The following is a 16,875-nucleotide window of genomic DNA, read 5'->3' on the forward strand; positions in this document are numbered from 1 at the left end:
AAACACTGCCATCTGCTGGCAGAGAGTGAAACTACATCTCTTTCTCACACATGCACAAACACAGAAGGTAGCAGTCTAGCTTTTGTAGCTTTTGCTTCAAGCGCAGAGGCGGATTAAGCACGGGGCGACAGGGGTGGTTGCCCCGGGTCCCCCAACCACAAGGGGCCCCCACACTGGCGCTGCTGCCAGTGTGGGGCTCCTGTCGCCTGTGCTCGGGGCAGCGGGGTTGGCCAGTGCAGGTGGGCGGAGCAGCGCAGGCAGGCAGGGGGTCCCTGCAGTGGGCTGGGCAGTTGGATGGGAAGTCAGTGGTAGGGTTCTTGCGGCGGGTGGGAACTAGTAGACAATACTGCTACTAGTTCCCATCTGCCGCTGACTTCTCATACGCTGCAAGGACCCCGGCGCTGACTGCCCAGACCGCTGCAGGGACCCCCTGCCCGCTTGTGCTGCCCAGGTAACAGCCTCGGGGGGGAAGGGGGGTGTCTGTGGGTGCCTCCACAATTTTGCTGTCCAGGGCCCTCACAGACCTTAATCCGTCCCTGTTCAAGCGGGCTTACTAGTTTATATATAATACACAGTGGTACACATATTCTGCATCTCAGCGTGTTACAGAGAGTATAAGTAGTTCACATAACTTCTTGTCTCATTGGAGCTTACAATCCATATTCGGATTCCATACCACATGTAGACACACACATATATACTAGGGTTCATTTATTTTTCATCAGAAGCCAATTAACCTCTTAGCATGCCACACCTGGATAAAACCCATGTACACATGGTAAGAACATACAAACTTTACACAGATAGAGCTTCAGTACTGATATTGGAGGTCTAATTTAAGAAGCACTTAATTAGCAATAACGTTAGACCTGCTCACACACACACTGCAAACACACACATAGGAAGAAAATATAAAACTTTTGGATATTAATATTCTGCACAAAATGTATCATTAATAAAGAGAGATTATTTACAAACATAAATATAGAACACAACTTTTCATATACTGGTAAGTCTGAATCACTTTGGGGTCTCTTCATACAGAGTGGTAGTGTACGAGCGCATGCCTGAAGATGTTAATTCCTGCAGAAAATGTTGTATTTTGGGAGCCTGATGAATGTAGGCCCCTACATTGTTGTATAGTGGTGGTATGTCATGTCAGCACAAATGTAAGATGGAGGTACTCATGCTTACCATTTTAATTAATGACCCCATTACTTATTTTCTACATTTTTTTTTTTAAAATAAAACAAGTGCTATTAAATAAAATAAAATGTATAGGCACTGATAGTGAAAACACAATGTAGAAAATAATTAATGGGCCATTCATTACAATTGTACATCCTTTTTTGTTAGGTAGCAGTGCCAATACATATTCTTTAAATACCGTAGTATGTTGAAGTATGGAATTCATTTATTTTTTATTATTTTCTACAAAATAAATGAAGAGCTAATGAATATGCCAATTGGTTTCTATTATTGCAATGCTTGAGATATATATTCAACAATAAATGTGTACACCAGAAACATAGTAAAATTAAGCTACAATGCTATTAAATGTAACCAAAGTATTAGTCATGCATAAGGCCTGGTTAGGGTTTTATAATATGCTGAGAGGTACAAGGCAGCAATCTGACAAAATGATCCATTGGATTTCAATCTAATTCATATTCAAATAAAACATAGGTGACAGCTCTTTAGAATCAGAATCACTTAAAAACAGTGACAATACAGATATATATCACACATACTTATATACATTAGACCAGCGGTTCTCAAACTGTGGGTCCTGACCCCAAAGTGGGTCCTGATCTTCTCAGCATGGGGTCACGACTCCATGTTACTGACCATCAGGCTGATGACTTTTCTAATATCAGTCAGTGATTCAAGGAGTCTGAAAAATCTGTTGAATTGTCTGTTATTTAAGACTCCTCACATCACTCTGTGCCTCCACAATGCTGACATGTATGTGCTGTCTGCTGACTACACATGTGATGTGATGACCTTCTGCAGTCACTTGTTGGGGTCCTGTCATTATTTATATTGTCTGATGGGGTCCCAGAGCAAAATAGTTTGAGGACCCCTGCATTAGACGTATCCTGATAAGGGACACGGACATGGGGGACTTATTTACTGAGCTGTACTGCACCCAGGCAGCCATTCAGTGGCACCACTTGTTGATTGCACCAGCTAGATAGGTAGACAGTATAAACAGTACAGATATAGGACATGTACAGATATGCGCTAGATGTATCCTGATGGGGGACACGGACATGGGGAACATATATTTACTGATCTGTACAGCACCCAGGCAGCCATTCAGCGGCGCCACTTAGTTATTGCAACAGCCAGATAGGTAGACAGTAAAAACAGTACAGATATATGGAACACGACATGGGTGACATGGGATACATATTTGGCTAGCGGCACAGATCCTAGGAAGCTATCAGCTGCACCATCTTTACGTTGCTGCTCACAGGGCAGCAGTGGAGGGGCACAACAGGCCAGCGTGGGTGGTGGTGGGGTGGTGGCAAGGGGGGAGGGAGGAGGGGAGATTCAGTCAGGCCGGGGGCCGGAGTTGGGCCCTCTCTGGACTGCCCCCGATAGTGTAGTGTAGCGGTGGGGAACCTCCTGCCGGCGGCACCCGTATCCAGATTCAGTAGCAACCCCCCCCCCCCCCCCCACACTGCCCGACGGCTTGCCCAGGCTTCAAAGAAGGGGAAGTTCTCGTAAGAGCTCAGGAGATCTTGCAAGAGGAGTCTTCAGCAGCATCAGCCGGAGCTCAGCAGCAGCCGCAGCATGGGACGGGACGGGACGGGTGAAGCTGCCAGCAGGTGCCTGGGATTTGTAAGTGCGTAATAGGCATATGGCATAGGACGAAAGTTTTTTACACATTGTAAATGGCCCTTTACAAAGGCCCAACAGAAAGGGTTCCCAAACACTGGTGTAGTGGTACCTCCTTCCTTGGGGGCTGCCCCCGCCGCTGGTTTCGCCCAGAGCTGGAGCATCAGGTGGGGGCAGACAGGCTCCTGCGGACTGCTGGAGCACAGTGGCCAGGGGGCTGCAGGCCGGAGGACCGTGTGTGCTGCTGCCGGGGAATCCTGTTAGTACGGCCAGGGGATCCTGTTGGTGCATGGTGGACTCCTCTTCATTCATTGCCGGAAGCCGAGCTGATGCCCGCGTGTGTCGCAGCCGGGTGACACGGCAGTCGGGTGACGCGGCCAGGGGATCCAGCTGGAGGCCGCGGTGGACTCCTCTGTTGGGGCAATGGCTGATGCTGCCACCTGTCTCGACCGGACTCCTATTGTCTCTCCTGTCATCTGTCCTGTCCTCCGTCATGTCCTCCATCATGTCCTCCGTCCACCTCCTCCGCTTCCACCTCCTCTGTTCTGCTGTGTCCCCCGGGGGCCGAGGATGTGACCATCCCCAGCCCCCACCAGATTTTATAGTAATAGTAGTATTTAGTAGTATACAATATGTTTGCAAATGCTCTCTGACTGTGACAATTAGTAGCCCTGACTGCTATACAAACTTGTGTTTGCCCTGCATCAGCATCATAGTTGTGTACACGGTACTGGGAAATATATTCACTTTTTGCAGCTCCTGAAGGGGTTTACGCAGGGGAAACTGTACCTTGGGGCCCCCCTCTGTCATCCTCTCACCCCCCTCCCACCCTGGCTAGATCACAGTGACATCACTAGCTCTCCTGATTTCTGCCCCAGTGTGCAAGTAGTACAGAAGCCATTCTTACATGTCTCTTAATTAGGATATCCTATAAATAGTGCCCACTGATTATTATTAAACTATTAGTTTAAATCTAATATACTTCAATGGTTTAAACTTAATATACACAATCCATACCTCCCAACGTGATCTCATTCCAGGAGGGACAATCATCTCTACCGGGACTTCCCTTTATTATAAATTAATTAGTTCAATAGAGGTGACGCCAATCATAAATTAAGAGTAAAGACCAAATTGACAGCATTTTGTCCCTTCTGGATTGGGTCATGTTGGAAGGTATGCACAATCTTACATGCCCCTTCTCCATGGTGTCCTGTCTGATACTGAAGTATTAATGTTACAAGATCGTTCCTGAACCAACTCCATTGGCAGCCAGAGTAACGTACCCTCTTGTATATTGTGCTTTGTGGCAATACTGCCTTGAAGAGCTTTATCACTGCACATATTACTATTAACCATCAATGTATACATAAAGTATACATATCTATTACCATACCAATATCTGTGAACTGTGTTATACATCACTGCATTCTTCAAACTGCCAATTACTCTGATGTTACCACCTTCTGTGTTTAATAAAAGACTTTACTTTTACTAACAGCTTCCTCCAGTTGGGTCACACCTTCGGGTTAACATCAAGTTCTATACTCTGGGTTCATGTACAAGAGTTTCATCAAGCCTCCAAGATTAATCCATCGGTCAGAACCTATGCCTGACGCCTTTGTCATCTTGACTCAGACCCCAGGCGTGACAAGTACAGTACATGATTGAGAACAGTGGTTCGTAACCGTTTTTCTCTCCTGTACCCATTAATTAGGCTTTACATTTAGGGGTACCCTACCTCTCAATTTGAAATATCCACAGTACTTATGCGTAAAGTGGGAGAGAGTGGTACGTGTATCCTTATGCGTGTACTTATATTAAGGAGTAGCAGAGGTGTAGTGTGTCCTTGGGAATTGGGCCCCTCTGTGTCTGGCCGCTTGCTGTGTACTGTCTCCATGGATTCTGCTAATACCACTGCTTCCTCCACCCATGTCAGCGCGGGGCAGATGATAGATGATGTCTGAAGGCATCATGGGTATCTTCCAGGGGATTGCTGGTCAGGCAAAAGCACAAGGAAACACTGATGATCCTGCAGATGGAACCAAAAGTAACATGTCATGGTTAATATCCATGGCAACGGGAAATCTCTTCCACCATCAGGAGACTTCTTCCGCCATTACCAATACTATTGGTAACCACTGATCTATAATAACATACTTTATATATTTTTCTATTTGATTACATAATTGACATTTGGATATGAGAATATATAACCTGTCAGGGAATGTTTGTTCAGAAATGGGAAAACTCTGCATATACCAAAATATGACAACAAGTTCAAATATCACTGGTAGGCTGGTATACAATGATTATATGTCTGTTTGCCAGAAAAAACCTTTTCTGGAATTCTACCTACTGTATACATCTGACAAATCCCTATATACTGTATATCTTGATATAAAATTTCAATTGGCAGGGTCAAATGGCAGGAACAGCATTGCAATTTTGATAGATGGATTATCCAAGCATGAATTTAGACTCATGGCTAATTTCTTGCTTATGCCCCACAATATTTCATCTGTCGGATCCATTTATTACAGCCATGCAAACAGCAGATAACACTTCCAAGCTAATTTTTATTCTGCTCGTATTTCCTTTTAATGGAAATTATATTCAACAAGATGTGTTGAAGTTTAAATGAAAGTGAACAGCAAGCAATGAGAATCGCACAAGGCATGGATTACAATTACACATTGACATTTAAAAAATGGAAAAAAATATTGGGTAACGTAAATGTATATAACAGAAATATTTCCCTCAGTAAAATGACAGCAGTTCCAGTTAGTGGAGCAGTACAGTATCATTCCAAGTTATCATTATCTGATCTCAGCTGCTGAACACGACTAACAGCAATTATTGAGGACTGCTAACTAGTATGAAAAAGTAAAAAAAAAGAAAAAAAATGTGAAAAACTCAAGTTGAACTCTTCATGTGTTGATTATTGCCATATTTACCTATTGCTTATGTTGACCATTGATCATATGCATATCGCCCATATCAGTAGCGCACGCAGGGGGGGTTTCTGAGTACCCAGAAACCCCCCTAGGAGTCTAAAGGCCCTAGGCTGAAAGCTGAGGGTCCCCTCTTTCCATGGGTACAAGAATTTTAAAAATCGGTCCTTGGGAACCAGAGATATCTGACTTCAAAGCAGTGGTCCCCATCCAAGCCTATTAATTGCTATTCCCAGTCAGATATTTCGGGTTCTGTCTGACTTAGAGTTTTTCTGAGGGTATATCCCTAAGCTGAGACTCTCCCACTTTGATAGACACTAGTAGCTTGTCTCTACTCTTCCCAGAACCAGAGAAATCAGCCTTCCAGCAGCTGGTTACTGCTCCAGCTCCACACACCTGGTATGTAGTTTTAGATACTCTTTTGTGGATTGCTCTGCCTCCTGAACTCTGATCTCCTAGTCCCCAGTACCATTTGGTAGGTGGAATTCTCTAGTTTTTAATTCCATTAAAATCTAAGAAATCTATTTACGGGAACTGGAGATATCTGCAGTCAAGCAAGCTATTCTCCCACCAGAAAATGATGAATAATAAGCCCACTCCACTATACACCCCTCCTCTGCATATTAAACATTCTCTACCACCCTGGAAGTTATGTATCAGGGCCCCTTCATTCAGCCCAATGCCCCCTTCTCCCACCATCTGTGCAGTAAAGGGGTAATTAGTGGAAATTACTGATCCAGGCCCTACATGCTGAGCGGTTGATATAATACCCCCTACCACCCGTGGGACATCAAAGCTTCCCCCACCCCTACCACTGGAGGATCGGTACGGGCCCCAATACATTGCTATGCCCAGGGGCCTACACTGCTGTTAATGCCCCTGTATGTATATATATGTATGTATATGTATATATATATATATATATATATATATATATATATATATATATATATATATATATAGAAAATGGGGGGGAAGTGTGGTTCTTTTTCTGCGCTGGTTAGTGAGCAGCACTTCTACCGTACCTAGCTGTTAAATGTAGGTACCAGGTGGGATAGATAGAAGAAGAAGAGATAGATGTGCGCTCTATATGTTTCACCACTTTAGTACATTAGCAGTCATGCATTGGTACATAAAATAAGTTTTTTATTATAAATTTCATCACAATAATAGAGTATCAGTAAAAAGGCTTATACAAAGTTTGGTTCACTTTTCAAATACAGATCACAGTATTGTTCAAATAAGTAGTGTCAGATCCAACTTCATGATGTGTGTAACTTCTTAGGATGCGAGAACCCTACGCGTTTCGTCCCTTTAGGACTTCATCAGGGGTAAAATAAGGATCTGAGTGGTGAAAAATATGAATATGACATAAGTAATGTAATTTTACATCTATACACGTGTATATTTTTAAGTCTCATTAGAGAGGGTTATATTTGGCTGGAGGAGGGTGAAGGTGAAAAAAGAGAGAGGGTGAATTCCATGAGGTGGTGAAGGGAGAACGAGACGGAAGAGAGACAACATGATCCAGTTAAGTATGGGTTATTCCCAAAAGGAGTCCCAACTGGGTGAGGAGTCCATAGGATTATATAAAGTTTCAAAAAAGAACTTATGTCCTAAAGTTGACATAATAAAGTGATATAGATAGTCTTCAGTAGAAGTCTAAATGGCTAAGTGATAGACCCCAAAGGTTAATGGGGGGAAGATTTCTTGTGTTAAGGTCCTAAATGTTTAAGTGATGTGAAAGACCATTCTATGAAGGTTCAATAGTTGTATAGTCATAACAATCACCAAGAAAGAGGCATAGAAGTGATTTGAGGACCAATTAAGTGAAGTATCGACAATTATATCGTCAGAACAATCACCAAGAAGGTTAGTGGGAGAAAAGAGCTCCCTGTGTGTAAATATTGAAATTTTATAGGTGTGATAACAAATCAAACACCTTAGTGTAAATAGAAAGAGTGAGGTATAAACTCAACATACCCAATTTGAATTATATCGTGAAAATTAATTACTTCCGGTAATGAGGATCGTTTTGTAAAGGGTTACTGACCACGTTCAGATAAAATCTCTGTCCTGCAGAGATATGGGACTTCAAAAAGTCCTATAGATAAATGTAATAATAATTAGCTATGTCACAATATGTACATGAATTATTAAATTAAATGTTGTGGGTGGAAGTCGCACCCTAAAAATTCCACATACCAATATTTGCTGATAATAGTGAAACTGTCCTGCAGAGATATGGGACTTCAAAAAGTCCTATAGATAAATGTAATAATGGTTAGCTATGTCAGAATATGTGCATGAATTATTAAATTAAATTTTGTGGGTGGAAGTCGCACCCTAAAAATTCCACATACCAATTTTCGCTGATAATAGAGAAACTGCTCTACCACAGAGGGCACTTCCATTACATTTATCTATAGGACTTTTTGAAGTCCCATATCTCTGCAGGACAGAGATTTTATCTAAATGTAATGGAAGTGCCCTCTGTGGTAGAGCAGTTTCTCTATTATCAGCGAAAATTGGTATGTGGAATTTTTAGGGTGCGACTTCCACCCACAAAATTTAATTTAATAATTCATGCACATATTCTGACATAGCTAACCATTATTACATTTATCTATAGGACTTTTTGAAGTCCCATATCTCTGCAGGACAGTTTCACTATTATCAGCGAAAATTGGTATGTGGAATTTTTAGGGTGCGACTTCCACCCACAACATTTAATTTAATAATTCATGTACATATTGTGACATAGCTAATTATTATTACATTTATCTATAGGACTTTTTGAAGTCCCATATCTCTGCAGGACAGAGATTTTATCTGAACGTGGTCAGTAACCCTTTACAAAACGATCCTCATTACCGGAAGTAATTAATTTTCACGATATAATTCAAATTGGGTATGTTGAGTTTATACCTCACTCTTTCTATTTACACTAAGGTGTTTGATTTGTTATCACACCTATAAAATTTCAATATTTACACACAGGGAGCTCTTTTCTCCCACTAACCTTCTTGGTGATTGTTCTGACGATATAATTATCGATACTTCACTTAATTGGTCCTCAAATCACTTCTATGCCTCTTTCTTGGTGATTGTTATGACTATACAACTATTGAACCTTCATAGAATGGTCTTTCACATCACTTCAACATTTAGGACCTTAACACAAGAAATCTTCCCCCCATTAACCTTTGGGGTCTATCACTTAGCTATTTAGACTTCTACTGAAGTCTATCTATATCACTTTATTATGTCAACTTTAGGACATAAGTTCTTTTTTGAAACTTTATATAATCCTATGGACTCCTCACCCAGTTGGGACTCCTTTTTGGAATAACCCATACTTAACTGGATCATGTTGTCTCTCTTCCGTCTCGTTCTCCCTTCACCACCTCATGGAATTCACCCTCTCTCTTTTTTCACCTTCACCCTCCTCCAGCCAAATATAACCCTCTCTAATGAGACTTAAAAATATACACGTGTATAGATGTAAAATTACATTACTTATGGCATATTCATATTTTTCACCACTCAGATCCTTATTTTACCCCTGATGAAGTCCTAAAGGGACGAAACGCGTAGGGTTCTCGCATCCTAAGAAGTTACACACATCATGAAGTTGGATCTGACACTACTTATTTGAACAATACTGTGATCTGTATTTGAAAAGTGAACCAAACTTTGTATAAGCCTTTTTACTGATACTCTATTATTGTGATGAAATTTATAATAAAAAACTTATTTTATGTACCAATGCATGACTGCTAATGTACTAAAGTGGTGAAACATATAGAGCGCACATCTATCTCTTCTTCTTCTATATATATATATATATATATATATATATATATATATATATATATATATATATATATATATATATATATATATATATATAAAAATGTATTATTATTTATATACATTTGGTCTATCTATAATACTTTAACTGACCCGGCATATACTGGGTCACCTAAGTGTCCATCTCCGTGCATTGCTCCGCCCCTCTGGAAACCCCCTTCTGAAAATCCTGCGTTTACCACTGCATATGCTGGAGTCCTATTGATTGTCATCCTAGACATAGTATGTTAACCATCTGGATACCTATCTACACATAATAGAGGTGTATTTTCATTGCCAAAAAAGCTATCCTCGCCATGGCATTGAATACCACCCATATAGGGGTATTCAGAGTTGGTTGTTAAAGTGTTTTTTTGTGGAACCATTCACATTTTTAGCATTATAAAAACTTGAAATGTTGTCACCTATTCATACCTTCATTTTTTGTCTGACTCCTTTTTTTTACGTAAAAAACGTAAATTTTTTTTCAACTTCATCGAAATGTTAATGTGAATTCACTTGTGTTTGATTTTGCATATTCACTCTCGCATATTTTATCGCTACTTTTCAGGGAGACTTTTGGCAATGTCATTGTGCCTTTTCTTAAGCCACAGAACCATGCCACGTCATAATAAAAAAAAATGTTGTTCATTTTATTCTTATTTGTTCCTTAAAATTATGTTCTTTTCATTTATCTGAGAATTTTTTGTTTTTATCATACTCACAAATGTATATATTATTTATAAATTATTATTATTATAATTGTCTCATGATGCACTGTCATACATGTGATCAATATTTTTTCCCAGGACTCTGATCTTCCCTCAGTGTAGACACTGTTTGAGACTTCAGGGAGATCAATGCATCTTGCAGTCTGCTGTTGTTTGGATTTTTTTTTTTTTAGGGCTATCCTCGGTTATTTCTGTATATTTCCCTTTTTTCACTGACTACGAAAGTGGAGCCATTCACTACCTCAATTTTGAGGTTATTGATTTGGACACCTATGTTAAGGCGTTGTCCTTATATTCCGCTGATATTCTGGTGTCGTTTGTACAAAGGCCGAAAACGCAAGGCACTCCTCCTTTCTCTTAATGGAAAATGGTGTCTCACCATGCAGAGCGATAACTTATATAGGAGATTCAACGGTGGGAAGGCAAAAAGACGCCCACTTTTCGCATCAATTTTGCGCGAGGGGCGTTATGCCACTTTACAAATTAGAATAGGTCGAATTTGCGCCTTTAGAAAATTAATTTGCATGCCGAAAGAATCGATAAGTCAGAAATATTGAATTTTTAAAGTTAACAGCAAACTCTGAATACCCCTCATAGTGTCAAAGTTGAGAATGCCGACATGTTGTTGTTTTTCATATATAATTCTACTCCACGGTTGTTGATGTCTGGTACGGCATAATCTAGATACACATATTAACATAAATTAAAATGAAAACAATTTATTAATATACATAAAGGCAGCCAGTTGCCAACTTCATTCACAGTATAAAAAAGTATATATATATATATAGCCAATAGTTTATACTATTGCTGTTCCTTATAGAGGCGAGGTAGATATTTTCTAAAATGAATATTATATTTAAATTACTTTGTAATCTGAGGTTTTAATATCTAGCAACTGGTTTTGTTTTTGGGTGCAATATTTAACTACAGTAAACTTAAGATAATTGACTAAAGTGATTCATATTCCTCGACTATGGCCCATTTTTAGCAGATATTTCGCACATCTCTCACAGCGTTGGCACTCAAAGGGTTAAATAATGAAAAAAAAGCCTTGTCAACATGCCAACTGTCTATATACACAATACTGACATAATGTGCATCTCAACATTATGACCATGTTAACATTTATAGTATGTCAAAAATCGGATTGTCGCATTCTGTTGAATATATAAATTCAACCGTAGAATAGTACAGTAACTAAATTCTAAAAATACAGTACACAGAGCGAGAGTATGTGCAACCTGGTGCTGCCGTGTTTTTGTGTTTTAGGCTTGTTTAGAATTTTCAGCATATTTGTGCAGTACCTCCCAGCCTGGTTCTATTCCAAAGACATTTTATCCCAGCCAATGCCATGACTGTTGGTGCAAATGCTATCCAATAGTTCATAGTTAGCCCGTGGGACATGTAAACAGATGGATATCATAAAATGACAGTTTTCTGTATTAGTAAATATTTGAAATTTTATTAGTAAAAAAGCACAGATGGTGTAATGGTTAGCATTTTTGCCTCACAGCACTGAGGCCATAAGTCAAATTCCTACATTGTCCTTTACTGTATGGAGTTTGTACATTCCCCCTGTGCTTTTGTGGGTTTCCGCAGGGTACTTTGGTTACCTCCCACAATTCCAAACAAAAATGAACCAGAGTGTGTGTGTGTAATTATGGCAGACTAGATGGGCCATATGGCTCTTATCTGCCATCACATTCTCTTACTGTAAGTATAAATGAGAAGGTGGCGCATTTGTGATCTTTTCCTTGGTGACACTACTGGAATTATTGTCAGAGAGCATATTTTCTGGTATATGAGGAAACAAATATGGCATTTCCCATGAAATAATGTTAGATCAAAAATTGTAAATCAGCTGTGTAGCTGAGTCTTGTTGTAAAAGTGGAACACGTATAATTAGCTGAGAGGAAGATCTTTGGAAAGAAGTACTAATTATCATAAGGTTTCCAAAATTAATGTTGACCCAGTTTTGCAGCTTTATGGCTTTGATACGTAACATATGAGTGAATAGCTTTCAAACACAATTCCTGTTTACATTCAGAATTACGATGACTATTCTGAATGATTTAGCGGGTGACCTGTCTATCTGCTCTTAGTGCTAGCAAGCAGATTTATCAAGCTTTAGTAAGTGATAAAATGGAGAGTGATAAACAACTAGCCAATCAGTAACCCAGCCTGTAACATTACCATAAGGATTTGATTGGCTGTTTGCTTATCACTCTCCATTTTATAAATTTTTGAAGCTTGATGCATATGGTCCTATGACTTACACGCATTAAATTAACAAGATTTTGAATGCCAACATGGACAAAATGTTGACATACATATTGTCGATGAAGACAGAATGTTGCTATGGTCATAACTGCAACAGACAGAGGGTGAGATGTATCAAATGGAAAATGCGGTTTTACCGCATTTTCCAATGTATCAAAAATGAAACCGCACTGAAGGGTATCGCCACCTTTGAGTGGCGATACCCTATAGAAGCCTATGCCGACGCAAACCCGCCGCCTCGCCGACCCCACCTCTGGCTTACCTTCCTGAAGGGTCCTTCTGGACCCCGGAAGGTAAGCCCTGCCTCCCCCTAGTGACACAGCCGGACATCCTTCCGGCTGCAGGGGGGAGGAGGAAGCGCCGGGGACTGCATGCATAGCTGTCCCCGGCGTTAGGGGAGAGCGTTGCGGCAGGGAGGTGATGGAGACTCCCCGCACACCAGTGTACAGGTATCGCGGGGGGCCTCCGTCACCGCACCGCGATGCCAGCCGCATATGTTAGTACATATGCGGCAGCATCAGGGCGGGGGGGCGGCGAAGGGCGGCGAAATATTTTAATACATCCCGCCCAGAATGTTTTTATTTTAACATTCAGACCATGTAAATATTCTGGTGCCTACAGAATTGCACAACACAAATTATAATGGAGCAATTCAATATGGAGCGATGTTGGGTTGTGATGTGCAGGGCCGCCAATTGGGGGGTACTGTGGGTACAGCTGTCCCAGGCCTCGGCCTCTGGAAGGGCTTGGGCAGCTCCTTTTTGCCCACTGCAAAGTGCCCCCCTCCCCCCTTACCAAATGCCTCCAATGTGCTGCCTGCGCCGTGCTCGGTGCACTGAACACAGCACAGGCTTCTTCAATGCAGTACACGGTGGCCAAGTAAAATGCTGCACCAGCTTTTGAGCCAATCAGAATTCCTATACCATTAGCCAATCAGAGCGGTTGCCGGTACACGAGCTCTGATTGGCTCACCAGCCGGTGCTGCATTTTAATTGGCCACAGGCATCCTGCATTGAAGAAGCCTGTGCTTTGGGACCTGCTGCATTCAGCAGGAGTGCATGAGGGAGCAGGAGTCGGGCGGTAAGTGAATGGAGGGGGGATGAGAGGGGATGGGGGGGGGGGAGATGAGAGGCCAGAGGGGCCCAGACTGGAAATGAGTCCCGATCCCAAAATTTGTAGGGGCAGCTCTTGTGATGTGTGGTGGTGCACTTTGTCTATAGCTACAGTAGCCCAACATAACTCTTACTGTGCACAATGTGTGTGAGGTAAAAATGATCATTGTTGCAATTTGTCACTGTTAAGATGGTACAATTCGAACAGAGCTCCGAATTTAATGTTTAAATTCTGTATTAAAAATATTGTTATCAATATTATTTTATTTTTAGCCATTGTGCACATTGAAGCCCTAGATCTTGTGTATGTCAGAAGGATGACCAATCAGTTGCTTATTATGTGATAGCACAATGGAAGTTTTAGTTTATCACAAGAGCTTATTATTGATACTGAAATAGAGGCTTGATAATATATTACACATGTATAGCGCTATACTATATAATAGAAGGTGAATGCTGCTCCTCATCTCCAAGGGGGGATTCAAGTGTTTTGCTTACTAAGTGGTGCCTGACCGCGAAGTTTAAGTGTTGCTCGATTCGGACACACACAGCCGATTACTGTCTTGTTGTTCTCCATTTTTGCGGGTTGTGTATAATTTTATTATATTACAAGAGCCTCTGATAACGACTGAGTCTCCAGCTGTGGTAGAACTACAAGACTTAACATTTCATGGCAGCCATGTTAGCTCAATGTTCATGAAGAATTCACATCCAGCTTTGCAGCTCCTAATAATGTTCCTTCTTCTCTTTTCTCCAGGCACTTCTTTTCTTAGCCGGCATTGCAGGACTCTGCCTGGCCATCAGCCTTGTCTTAATCTGTGTGTATTTAATCAGATTCTGCTGCTGCAGCTCTCAGGAAGAAGATGATTCTAAGAGCAATCGTGTCTGCTGTATCACCTGGAGCTGTGTAGCAGCTGTCATCATATGTTGGTGAGTACAGACAATTAATGTAGTATATCTCGCTTCATGTACAGTATATGGCATTACATTTGTCAGGGACCCCAGTAGGTATTCCTGAGGCTGCACTAAATAGGTCAGAGACAATAATTGTATCACCCAGACTGGTACTACACTCATGTCAGGACGGTAATTATGCAGAGGAGCAAGACCTAAAATAGTGAGGGCAGAGCCAATTAATACTGTACCGCTATGTCTATTATAGCATACATTTCTCTTTATTGGCATCAACCGTGTAAATATAAGGGGCTACAGGTCCCCTAACATTCTTTTATAGCTTTTATCAACTATTCTCCATAAAAGGGACATCATTACTGTTAATAATGTAAGGGTCTGTACCTAGGCTACCTAAGTTTAAATAACTGTACATCATTTCCCTGTATAATAGCTACATGCAATACGGAATGTTCACATTGATTTCTGTTATTTAAGCTACAAAATAAATGTAAATTAGATTGTGCTGGGAGGTGTTATTGGTTAGATACCTCATTTACCCCAAACCAAATGTTCTAAATCACATCAGACCACTGTTGTTACCAAATCAAATCAGACCAGTGTTCAGATTTCAAGTTTTTATGTCAAAACCATATAAAAAAATTATCAAACCTTTCATCCTTAGGGTGGTGTTAGGGATGCCACCAAGGTGGTATAGGTGGCTCTATTGCACTTGCCCTGCAGCCCTTAAAGCCTCCTGCAGGCTAAGGCTTCACCTATAACAGCAACATTTGTGAGGGCGAATTAGATCTGCCCCACTCCGGTGCTGCCAGGTTTTACAGGGGGACAAGGCTGCTATACGAGGATGGGCCATGCAAATAAAGGACTGGAGTCAGACTGGGACACAAAAGGAAGGGCCAGACACAGGACAAACAGAGAACAAAGATATGCTACAATGGCAACGGACCACTGTTGCGGAATTTACACACTAGTGACACTGTACTGTAGATGTAGACATAAGTACAGAGTAGTGACAGGACACAGGAATAATCCCAGAATAAAAACCAAAGCTCCTCTGGAGCAAGTAACAGCTGGGAAAAACAGGACCAAACACAGCACAGGCATATGAAGTGTTAAACAAACTTTGGGGAACAGAATGCAGGTAGGTGAACATAGGGGTGGATAGGATCAGGGTATACAGGCAAGGGCTCAGTATCATCTGCTGCAATAGCTTGAAACAAGCAATATAACCAGCACAGAGCTTAAGGCAGACAGGGTAATATAGGGAGCAATGTCCAATCAGAACAGCTAGAATGGAAACGTCCCCTTAATGAGGCAGAGTGCTAATTGCGTAATTATATAACATATGCGATAATTATTGCAAAAGACTGTTCTTGAGATAAGAGCTGTCCTTTGCAATGTGGCCGGCGATGTGCAGCGGGTCGTGGTGGCTCCCCCTCCCTCCCTTACCTGGCCGGATGCTGCTGCTGCTGCGTGCCAGCTCTCCTCCTTCTCCCTGCACCCGGAGGATTTACAGTGCAGGGAAGAGGAGGTCACTAGTTCATGCAGCTCAGCACTGTGTTGCCCAGACACAGGTGAGGGTGGGTCGGTGCAAGGCGGCTCGAAACAGGCGGGATGCAGTAACATCTGCAGCTCCTCTCCACCGCACATTGCCGGCTACCGCATAGATCATTATTGCGTATGCCTTAATATATGCAATAATTATTGCAAAGGACAGCACTTGCGTTAAGAGCTGTCCTTTGCGATGTGCCCGGCAATGTGCAGCGAGTCCCTGTAAGCTCTCCGGTGGCTCCCCCTCCCTCCCTTACCTGGCCGGCTGATGATGATAATCCAGCTGCTGCAGGCTCAGTTGATGTCAAAATTATCAAAATCATTAACAGGGTTTTTACCGGATTTTTCGTATGTATAGCTTCACGCCCCTGGTCTGAAAAACTTTTAGCCACATGGCAGTTTAAATATCACATTTTTGTTTGGTTCCAGCTAAGCAGCTTCAAAGTCATCTATAGGAAGACATGGATAAATTGGTTTTGTTTACGCACCTCCTGTCAGGTACATGCATTTTTCTGATCAAACGGCATTGGAATGGGTGTACATTTTAATAAACCTACACACGTGAGGTTCCCTGAGTTAGATTAACATTCTATTGATCTGCGTATGACTGAATTATAATCTACCATCAAAACAATA

General features: G+C 41.5%; 1 protein-coding gene across 2 annotated transcripts in view; it reads left to right on the forward strand.

Moving 5' to 3' along the window:
• Nucleotides 1-16,875, forward strand: part of TTYH1 (tweety family member 1) — a 154,139-nt gene that overhangs the window by 38,624 nt on the left and 98,640 nt on the right. For both annotated transcript variants that reach the window (XM_083162687.1, XM_083162689.1), the window contains exon 2: nucleotides 14,534-14,706. In XM_083162687.1, coding sequence (XP_083018813.1) covers nucleotides 14,534-14,706 — 173 coding nt within the window. The remainder of the gene's footprint in view (nucleotides 1-14,533; nucleotides 14,707-16,875) is intronic.

Source organism: Crinia signifera, chromosome 19 (genome assembly GCF_055691185.1).
Source record: "Crinia signifera chromosome 19, ASM5569118v1, whole genome shotgun sequence".
NCBI classification, from domain to species: domain Eukaryota; kingdom Metazoa; phylum Chordata; class Amphibia; order Anura; family Myobatrachidae; genus Crinia; species Crinia signifera.